This window comes from Buceros rhinoceros, unplaced genomic scaffold (assembly GCF_000710305.1).
Source record: "Buceros rhinoceros silvestris isolate BGI_N320 unplaced genomic scaffold, ASM71030v1 scaffold27063, whole genome shotgun sequence".
Lineage (NCBI taxonomy): Eukaryota > Metazoa > Chordata > Aves > Bucerotiformes > Bucerotidae > Buceros > Buceros rhinoceros.
The window spans coordinates 12973-24089 of NW_010405838.1; the positions used below are offsets into that span (position 1 = coordinate 12973).

General features: G+C 37.5%; 1 protein-coding gene across 1 annotated transcript in view; it reads left to right on the forward strand.

Moving 5' to 3' along the window:
• HERC2 (HECT and RLD domain containing E3 ubiquitin protein ligase 2) overlaps window positions 1–11117 on the forward strand; it is a 71455-nt gene that overhangs the window by 12606 nt on the left and 47732 nt on the right. Inside the window, exon 3 of the mRNA XM_010133884.1 lies at window positions 6601–6738. Within this exon, the coding sequence (XP_010132186.1) occupies window positions 6601–6738 (138 nt within the window). The remainder of the gene's footprint in view (window positions 1–6600; window positions 6739–11117) is intronic.

The window sequence follows — 11117 nt, forward strand, 5'->3', positions numbered from 1 at the left end:
AGGGTTTTGGTTTTTTTTGGTTTTTTTTTTTTTTTTTTTTTTACGCCTTTGATTTCTCTACTTTAAAAAATGGGGGTGGGAGGGCAAAAGAGAAGTCTTTTTTACTAGAGGAAGTTATTTCTACGAGAAAGAAGCTATAATAAATAGTTTATGAGAGGAGAATGAATTATACATTATTTTTATCAAGAGTATAAGCTTTGTAGGTGGTGAGTGGCTGTGTGCTGTAGTAAGGACTAGAATTATGCTCCTAACTGTTTCAGGGGTAGAAAACTTCTTTTGTCCTACTTCTTCTGCTGGCCCTTTTAAATATTATTGTTGACACTGGATGAAAATAGAGCTGATCTTACCAGAAAGGCAACTACAACAGCTGCTAGTGAAATGAGTGGAGTTGGTGTAATTTTTTTTGTAGGATTGGCTAGTTGCATGTATATTACTAAAAGGCATCATAAACTTGATGCAGTGAAGGGAAGGGTTGTCCCCTAAATGAGCTGTGGGAAATGCTTTCACATTCACTGACAGCTTATGATAGAGGTGTTGTGACAGTTGTGGTTTAGCGATTCAATGCGCTCTGCTCTCATGTAGCAGAAAGATAACAAACATCTATAATAATAAAGAAATATATGAAAGTAAATACCTGCTTTACAAATTAAATTGATGCAGTTTCCTTTTTTGTGCCAGATATTTACATGTTGTTTTTAGAGTTGTATCTGTGCTGTTCTTTGATGTAAGACTATTCTTCCAGTATCTTTATAGCTAAGTAGCCACAGAGAATTAGGATTTTTGTTAGTTACAGTGCTTTCAGGGATTCTGAGAAAGCTTATAGAAAGATGACACAGTACAATTTGGTTTTGTTTTCACAGGAATCATTGAAATACCAACTAGAAAAAGTTGTCAATTCTGATGCAAAATATAGAGAGCAGTACAAAGTAAAGAACCAGAAGTACTAAGCAAGTCAGACATCTGTGACTTCACATGTTCATCCACATGTGGGACACCTATTCTGAATAAAGATGTGAAATTGTTTTTTTTAAATGCTGGATATGTGTATGCACACATGACTTTGAAGGCTCAGAAAAGGTGTAGAGTGTTAAAGGGCTGGAGGATACTCTTACTTAAAAGTAGCGAAACTCTGATGGTTTACTGTAGAAATAAGGCATTTATTTTTTCCTTAAAATGTTAGTGGTCCAAGCTGTGATGAGGCTTTCAAAGGCTTTCTTATACCTGTGATGTTGTTGGTTGGGTTTTTTTTGTTGTTTTTTGTTAAAGCAAGACTGCCACTTGTTTCCAGTACTTTATTGTGGTGGGTTGACCTTAGCCAGCTGCCACCTAGCTTCTCGTTCACTGCCTCTTCTCAACAGGACAGAGGCAGAAAACAAAATAGAAAAGCTTGTGGGTCAAGATAAAGCTGGGGAAACCACTTAGAGTTAACTGTCATGGCCAAAACAGACTTGACTTGGGGAAAATTAGTTTAATTTATTGCCAGTTAAGATAGAGTTGGATAGTGAGCAACTAGATAAAAATTAAACCACCACCTTCCACTTGCCCTTCCTTCTGGAGTGGTTAAGTGTAGGTATTATATAGCACAGATTGCATCAGTTACTTTCCACGACTGGAGTGTCTGTGTTCTTCTACGTAGGTACTTCTAAAACATTGGCTTCTTGAAAAGCTGCGATAGTCTAGAAACGTAAATACAGCTTTTTCAGGCTCTTAGCTCTTGGAATTAATGTATGGATTCTCTTGCAATGAAGTCAGCCTTCATAAATGCCATTTACAAATCCTGTAGGCCAGCACAGATACAATCATCTTGCTTTATTAGACTTCAGCTTTGAGAAGCAGCAGCTAATCAAGGCTAATTTTGCTCAGTGTCAGTCAGATTGTGTATTTGATTCTGTTAGACAGTAGTGAATCGTGGTACCAGAAAAATTAATGGTCAGTTTGCGCTGCTGAACTTACAGCTTAAATTGAGTTTCATGAAATGAAAATGTAGAATATTTTAGTCTGTTTAGCTGGTAGTTACTTTTTGCATAAATGATCTACAAATGTAATTCAAGAGGAGAGGGAATAGAATGTACGAGTGATGAGATTTATATAAACCCTGGTGCTTTTATATTAAAAGCAATATATTTTAATCAGATTTTGCTGTGAAATTGACTAATTTGGAGATAAATAAGAGGTTGCTGTAAGTAGTCCTTTCTATTCAGTCTGTTTTAGGAAGTTCTGATATATGCCCATGCATTGTAACTCCTTTTCTTCACTAGTACTGTAGATCTCTGTTGGTGGTGACTGGGCTTGATCAGAAGAGGCACTTCATTCTTTCAGCGGATTATCAGCAGGGGCAATAAACTGAAAGAACATGCTGTTGATAGTGAAAAACAGCCTTTTTTTTTTTCCTAGGAAGAATATGCAAATAGTGTATTTTTTCCCCCTGTTAGCAAGAACATTTGGTTAGGAATAACCTCTTTGTTTTTCCTTCGTGGCACTTTAGAGAAGCATGTTTGATGAAAGCATTCGGCAGAATGTGTTTGCATGTTTCCAAGTGTTATCTGAGGTCACAGCTGTGACAGTAGTGATGTCCAAATACAGGTGCAGCATGGCGTGTACTTGAAAAGATAATCAGACCACTCTTAGGAAGTTTGGATGAGATTAATATCTTGTATACTGGAAACCATGTACTGAAAGTAATAAGTATTAAATAATGTTATTCTTACTAATTTAAGAAAGAGAACAATTACTGTAAATTTTTAAGATGTATCTGTCAACTACGCAGGTCTTTTTTGTGGGTTGTTTTTTTATTTGTTTGACTTCTCAAACTTCTGTATAGGTGGGAATTTCTGTTTCAACCAACTATTTTAAATTCCAGGGCAAAAATATAAAATCATCAGCTTCATGCTTCTATCCTGCCTTTGGTAAACCCTTCCTCTTCTCTTCTGAAAGTTGTTTTTTTGTCAGCATAGTGCTGTTGAATCCACAAACCTCTTTCAGTGTTGGTCCTGTGAATAGATAATAAAGTGCAAATGCCACAAGTGATTCCAGAGAGGCTGGCAGAAGTCAAATCTATGATAAGAATACCAGTTTGTGGGAATTGGTTATGGTGTCTAGCTTTCATACCACGTATGTATCAAACTGTAGTAGCAAGCAGGCATGTAAGGCTGGTGCCTGCTTTGAGCCTCCTTTCTTGTGTAAGAATGAACTTCTTAAAATTGAGATGTGCCTCTTTCTCTCTTTTCTGCTTCCCCCAACCCAGATATATTGGCTGTACCCAGTGGCTCGAGTGTTCAGTACTCAGCCATAGGTAATTGTACTTTATTTGTAGAGTGGGTAGATTTGTAGGACTGAGGGAAGTTTGTAGTAACCCCCGTTGGACAGTTTGACTTCATAAGTATAAAGTGCTTTATTGCATGTTCAACAGAATACATTCTAAAAAATAGTATACCAGGGAAGGAAAGCAACTATTTCAGATTAGGATTAGATCAGAATCTTGTGTCATCTCGACTTCTACATCTGGAAGGCTGTGTAAACATGGCTTGCAAATGGTTAGGGAAGCATCCTTCCTTCACAATTAACTATCAGTTGAAGTTTATATATGTGTGTGTGTATATATATATATAAAAGAAGAGCTCTTTGACAGAAAACAAATTACTGTTTCATATTACAGCTGAAATACTTCCTGGATCTGGGGCTACGAAGTACTATTTGAGAGTGGTTGCAAAATACAATCTGTGCCTAAAGCACACTGTGTAACTTTTTTCTTTGTGAATGGCAACATCTGTTGGGATACTGTTGCAGGCTTTTTTTTTCTACTGAGGGACTCCTAACTATATCAGTTCATTGGCATTTAAGAGCAGTGCAAGATCATACTGGAACAGGTGCTGGAGGCGACTGTGCAGTGTCAGTTACTTTCTTCGTTGAATATGAGATGTAAGTTCCACTTCTAGGTGCTTGCTTTTTATCTTCCATATATGCTGGGTTAGGCTATGGCTGTACAAGGCAGAGCGCGCACGGTGAGCCGCTGCACTTCAGTTTGGGAGCTAGCTTCTAGCTGAGGATGGTTACTTCAGTTGTTCAGTTTTTGACTACCTCAGCTTGGAGGCCTAGGATTGTAAACCAAAACATAGTTAAGAGAAAGGTACCTCAGGGAAATGTTACATAATATTCATGCTTCAGTCAGAAAAATGAAGTTAAAGCAAGTTGTCACACTGCAGTGTGGTTCTGCATGCATTGTTTTGAAAACTGTCTTATTATTTTGGCCTGTGTTGGCTTCACTCAAGATTTCTCCCTCCCTGCCCCACTTGCTGAAAAATCTTTGGATCTCCCTTTTTAAACACTCCTTTCATTAAGCATAACTGAGCTTCCATAATTATGATGTCTGTGATGCTGCTTTCAATCTAGACTGATACCAACTTCGTCCCTTACAGGACAATTGGGGTTATTTTTCAAAGTATAGTGAAAAGTCTCTGTGGCAGTTTGATGTGGGCTTTTAATGTGATTTTTAGCTCAGCTCCTTCTGACTTCTCTCATTGCTCCCTTCAGACAATGCAAAAAAAAAAAGAAAGCCTTCTTGTAGATTTGTGTGTCAAGGTTTTTATTCAAAGCTTAAGTTCCCACCTGGGTTGGGACCTACTCTATTTGTAGCAAGTTGCTGGGCAAAGTTGCTAAGTCTGTAGCACTTTGTTGTCATCATTTGCCAAAGATCTGTAAAAAATATAACAAGTTCTCTTTCAGCTGCCTGTAGAACGCCCTTCTACCCACTAACTAAAATCCCAGACCCCGGGGAGTGTGTCTCTAGATGTGTACATGAGCAGAGAAACAGGGAGATTATGGTGTTACTGCAAGAATATTCTGGACTACTGGAGCTAAACAGGGTCTTCGGTCACTAATTTAACTCTGTAATCATATCTCTGCCTTTATTTGCTTGTGCCTTGGAATCGAAACAGCTAGATTCAGTTATGTTTTGGATGTGTGTTATCATGCTGATGACTGCTGTACTATTGGCTGTTCCTCAGTGTTTCACAGAAGCAGTTGTACTCTATGTGATTGCCACTTACAAGTGGGGTATCCAAACTGCTTTTTGCTGTTCTCAAGTGACTTTGCTATCCCTTCCTTAGTTCACCATCTCAGCTGTGGCATACTTGCTGCACTTGTCTCCTTTTTTTCCTGTTATCCTTCAGTCTTGTCTACCACCTCCAGAGCACTGGTGTGTGTTGTAGGTTAGGACACATTGGCTTTAATTTAAAAGTTGTATAATTAAGACACCTTAAGAAGGTCTATTTTGGGAGGTGCTGCTGTCTACAGTCTAACAAATTTTTAACAAAGTGGCAATCACAGATTCAGGCACAACCAGATTAGGCATTCGATTTTTTTTTAGTCCAGATGGAGAGAATAGTTAAATGTTTTTGTACATTGTGGGAAGTGTATTTTGTGTTTTCTAAGGTAGTGAGAGCCTTTGAGCTCTCATTGGATCATGGTGAGTCTGAGGTAGAGTGCGGTCAGATGTGTGGTGTTTGGCTGCAGCTGTGAACCTCTTGCTTATTGTTTTCTTCTGAAATGCTGACACAAATGCATATGTTTTGGTTGTGAGGGGTGAGATAGGAAAAAAGACAAAATTCTAGTACTTGTCTGGCTTCTTGTGGCCGGAACGTTTGCGAGGGGCGTCTCTGTAGACTAGATTGGCAGATAGGAATAGAGGACCAGTCACTTTTAAAAGCCTGGTGAAAATGGTTGGAACTAAACTTTTCACTGGTAAGTTGCAAATGCTGGACTTGAAATTTTGGGAGATACTTTTTGAAAAGAAGGTCAGGGTGAGGAAAGCCAACACGGCCCTTAATTGCAGAGCAACCTCGTGCATTGAACTGGCTGGAGGTATGGCTATGGAACTCTATCTCACCAGTATGAGTGAAGAGAGACTTCAGCTGTCTAGTTTTACTGTGTTTAGGAAATTGAGACTTTCATGCAGCCTTTTATTACAGAGATAAGTGACTAATGTCTTCGTTCTGTCTTTATGAAAGTAATCTCAAAAGGATTGCAAATGCTGTTTTGTTGCTTGGGCAGGAAGTGGTGGTATTTTCATTACTTGCTGGTAATTACTAAGATGGTAGATACATTACAGATACTGAAATACTGCTGCATAAAAATAGTGTAAATGCCAATATATAGCTCTCCTTGGATTTAAAATTAAGGCAATTGTTATCTTTTTTCTGTGTTGGAGTATGAAAACAAGTAAATCCTACAGAAATGCAGATAGCTGGGAGCAAAATCTGACTTAACATGCATCCTTTGCAATACCATGTGCTGCAAATCTTTTGGAAGTCTTATGTGATGGTATTAATATTAAATGTTCATCTTCTCTAGGGGGTTGTAGCAGTGATTTCTGGATTCTGAGGTCACTGTCTTGCAAAATGTAACTTGAGACCTAGCACCTGTGACAGTTAATGTGGTAAAATACTATTTTTCCCTGCTCTGTACTCCTAATGATAGACAGCATTGCTGTAAACTTGTGGGATGGGCACTTCATGTTTACATTTCTGATCTAGAACTGAGTTCAAGGGGGAATTAGCTTAACTGGTATTTTTTTTTTTTTTTCCCTGCCCTTTTTTTCTTTAGATGATAGTACTGAATGCCAAACTGCATCAAAGAAAGAAGAGCAAAATGACAAAGAAAAGAAAGATGAAGAGGAGACTCCGCTGCCCACTTACAGGGCCAAGTCAATTGTTGAGAGTTGGGTGTGGGGCAAACAACCAGGTATTACAGCTGTGTTTTGATCATTCTCACTTAAGCATGACGTGTTCTATATTGATCGCTACTTTTGTAACATCAGGAGGTGATTGGATCAAATGTACTTGCTGAAAGATGCATCTGTTAGGTTAGTGGAATAAGTTACGTAAGTGATTAACTGTGATTGAAGTTAAACATTTACTATAATTACTTTCAAGTTTAATTAGACTCATGGCTTAAAGAGTCAGTTTCTACCATTCACACTGCTTGAAGGAATGATAAACTGACTTGAATCAAATGCCGTTATACAGTGAAATGTTACAATATTTTGAGAATATTTCTTTTCAGTGGTAGCCATTAAAAAGAAATTGCTTGGTTTTCAAAGCCTGAATTTTCTGCAATTGATAAAGGTTTAATAGGTGATTTTTCTTTTTGATTTCATTTTCTGGTAGATAAGTTTGAGTGAATCATGGGAAGAAGGTTGAAATGGTTAATTCAATAAACTGTTTGTCCTGACCTTTGCTGACGGTAATCTCACCTGTGATAGCAGTGGAAAAATGGTCTGTGTGTTCACATCTTCATGTATGACTCTAAAATACTGATTTTGACATTGAAGACAGTTGAAGTTCATGGCTGTTCACTTCTGCAGAGCAGCAATTAATCGTCTAAAATAGTCCAGAGCAGCAATTAATCGTCTAAAATAGTCCACACTTAAAAATAGCAGATCAGAAGAAGCTTTGCTTCAGTGGTTTGTTTTATGGTTCTGGTGCATGATATTACCTGATTCAGATGCTAGTGTATACAAACTTTGGAGACTTCTGTTGTGCCCGTTTTGCTTTCCCCTCATAGAGAAGCTCTTGAAGATCTCTGGGAAAAGTATTGTCTCTTCAGTGCCAGAATCCGCATCTGTGTAGCCCCATTTGCTAGAGAAGCTATGTGTTTCTGTGGAGCCACGGGTCAGCTGCCAGTCTGCTGTACTCTGTGCTGTGCCAGCCAGCTTGCTCCACTTTCTTAGGGACAGGAGGACAGATGGACTTGCTGTCACTCTAATAGTGGGACAGAATTTTGCAGCGTAGGAGGAATGAAAGGAATTGCCACTACAGTGAAAGGGGGAGTGAGAATTGAATGTGTTGGAGAGATGAAAGCTGAAGGTCACGTTATTTTTGTTTTATACTTATTTAGTGTTGCTGAAGAATAAAATAAAACTGTTTTACAAAATGGTAATCTAAATGCCACATATCTTACCACCTTACCAAATTTCTCACAACTGACCAAGATGTGTAGGTTATGATCTGGCCTTTACTCTCACCCTCCAGTTATTTCTTAAAAATTGAAAGAACAGTTGTTTAGAAAAGAAGGAATATATGTGTGTTTGGAGTTTTCAGAAATAAATAACTTACTCTCTTATGTTTACTTTTAATGCTTATATGTTGTATGGTTTATTGGCATACATATAGATATACCTCGACCTTGGCCATATTGACCACCATCCGTGGTCCACCCTGGCCTCCAATCGGGAGATTTGGAGACACACCATACATAACGCTGCTGTCTCCTTTGAGAGCACACATAGAATCAGTCTTGAGGAGAAAAGACAACGCAGAAAGAACTGTGCCTCGACTGTACCACCCAAGGAGACCTTCCGGTGTGCTCTTTGCAACCGGTCTTGCCTATCCCGCATTGGCCTTTTCAGCCATCAGCGCGCTTGCAGTAAGCGTGGGTAGAGCCCTTCCCAAATCTTCATCTACAAAGCCAAGCCATGAAAAAAGAGATACTTATTTCTAGAAATAACTTACAAAGACTTTATCTAATAAATTTAGACAAATTTTTAATATTTCCTCAGTCTCCATTACTGTTTGTGCTTGAAGTTTCCATCACCTAGCTGTGACATGCAAATCTTTAAATATGATGGACACACTTGCTGCTTATTTATAGAAGTGTATGTAACTTTCAGTTTTGTGTTTGTAGCTAAAAGCTACAAATACAGCTACAAAAAAAGCAGCGAAAGGCTGCCTTTTCAGCCAATCTAGTTTTTTTGTCTTGATAATTTTGAATGTAATATAGAGGATAACTTAAATTTTGATACTTTGTGTGTTTCATAAAATGAGGAAAACTTACTTTAAGTTGTAAAATTTAAGCTTTTCTTTTGTCATCCTTCCTAAAAATAAAATGAACATTTGAACATTTGCCGGTGAAAAGCATGAAGGAACTTCTGAAAAGGAGAACTGTTTCTTGAATATATTGTAGTTGATCAAGTAAGAGTTAGACTTACTGTGTTTTCAATTGTGTTTTATATTCCTTCACAAGTAAGGTATAATTCAGAAACTTGGAATTATTTTACAAAAAGAACTGAAGAGGCATTTAAAGTCTACGTTTCAGGTCAATAACCTGAATTATTTCTAGTGAGTTAAATAATTTCCAGTCTTACATTGTGAAAATAGTCTCTAGACATTAGATAGTGTGTATCTATGTCTTAGAAGTGCTGTAATACAATCTTATTTGGCCAAGGAGTGTGAAGGAACATGCTGTTGAACTTTGACAGGCTAATTCAGGTCAGTGGGCCTTAAGACATTCCTCCTCATGAGGGCTGAGAGATTTTGAGAGCACACAAAAACACCTGTTCATAAAACACATTGAGGAGCAGTACTTTTTGTACCCCCTTAACTGTGCACTTGTCTTGTCATCCTGGCACAAGTTCAGAGAAGCAAAATGCTTCCTCTGTTTCTAATTTATGCTGAGATCACTGCTCGGCAGAACAGGGCAAAGAGGTCATAGCTTTTTTTGTTTTGGGATGGAATAATGCCAAATACTGTAAAATTGTGTAAGATAGTAATAAATACATGGGTAAGCTGTTACTTGACTTTCAGGTGTTTTTTTTTCTCTTGCATTTTAGTGTTGTCTGCTTCGTATTCAGCTCTTAACTGATGTCAGTGTTGAACCATTCAGACCTCACTTTTGAGTGCTTCTTTAAAACATCTTCCCTCTATCCTATTCCTAGCAGGTTGCGTGTTCATTAACCAGTTCTTCTGATTTTTCCTAGAAAAATCTTGTTTTACTACTTTCATCAGTTTTCTTTTCTGAAAAATGTTTGTTTTTTAGCATCTTATATGACCTAGAGAGAAGTCCAGGTGTTCAGCCCTGGATATGGGGAGAAAAAGATGAAATCGTTTGAAGCAGGTGTTCAAAACCTACAGAAAATACAGCAGTATTTCAATTTCTTGGGCAGCTTCTTCATTGTCATGATATGCTTAAGGTTGGCTATATTGAGTCAAACCAAACAACAGTCTAGTCTACTTCCATTCGAAAGTGCAGTTTTCCCTTCAGATGAATCCTGTTTCTTTTTTTGTTGGTGTATTTTGTGGTGTGTTTTTTGTTGTTGGGTTTTTTTTTTGGTCTTAGGGAAAAAACACTGGCTAAATCTTTCTCAAAGCTTTAAATTGTAGAGCCAGCTCAGTTTGAATGTGGGTATAGTTGAATATTTATTTAATTCTGCTTGAAGTCAGGTAATTTTTATTTCTTGAAACGAGTAGCTCAACTGGTGCAACAATTACGCATGTAAAAACTTAGCTTTAAAAACTCTTAAATAGATTGTGATTCAAATGCACTGTAATCTGATCTATTTTGTGTGTTTAAGAAGCTAGGTATTGCATACTTATAGACAAAGTTGCTTTAAATTCACCTTAATTGCTGTCTGACTAGAAAATTCTACTTTCTGCTTGGAAGTTTCAGTAGGAATGCTGCTGTTCTGTTTCCGTGTAGAACAAAAAAGTAAATGAGGAAATAATGCAAACATCTTTAAATGAATAAGCAATGCACAGTTGAATTGGGAATACGGTTTTCTTGTGTAGTCAGATCTGGTTAAACTAATTAACCTATTATGCTGGTAAATCTGTCATGACATAGCGCCTCTGGGTTTTCTTCACGTATGAGTGAGAGCTTGTTTACAGACAGTGCTGCACATTATTTTTCTGATAGTTAGTATACCTGATTGCACTAAGAAACATTTTACAGGCAGTACCTAAGGGGGCAGGTTAAAATTACCCTTCTGACTTCAGTGGAGGTATTGTTAAGATAACATGTCACTACCAACAGCAGCTGAATCTCTCTGTATTTTCTTAGAGAGAAGGAGACGTGCAGAGCTTTCATTCTGTAAGGGCTGTTAGTTACATAATTAAATCTAAATTTGTGCTGTGTGCAAAAGTAATTAAAAGCAGTCATGGCATTGAAAACACTATTTTTAATCTCCTTTATAGTGATATTTTCTACTTCAATAAAATTTCTTGATCAATGCTTTTAAGTTTAGATTTAGAAATGCTGATAAACGAATGGTTCAGTCAAATGATGAAATATGACCTACTGTTTTACATTTATCTTCTTGGAACTCTTTTTTTTTTTTTTTTTTTTTT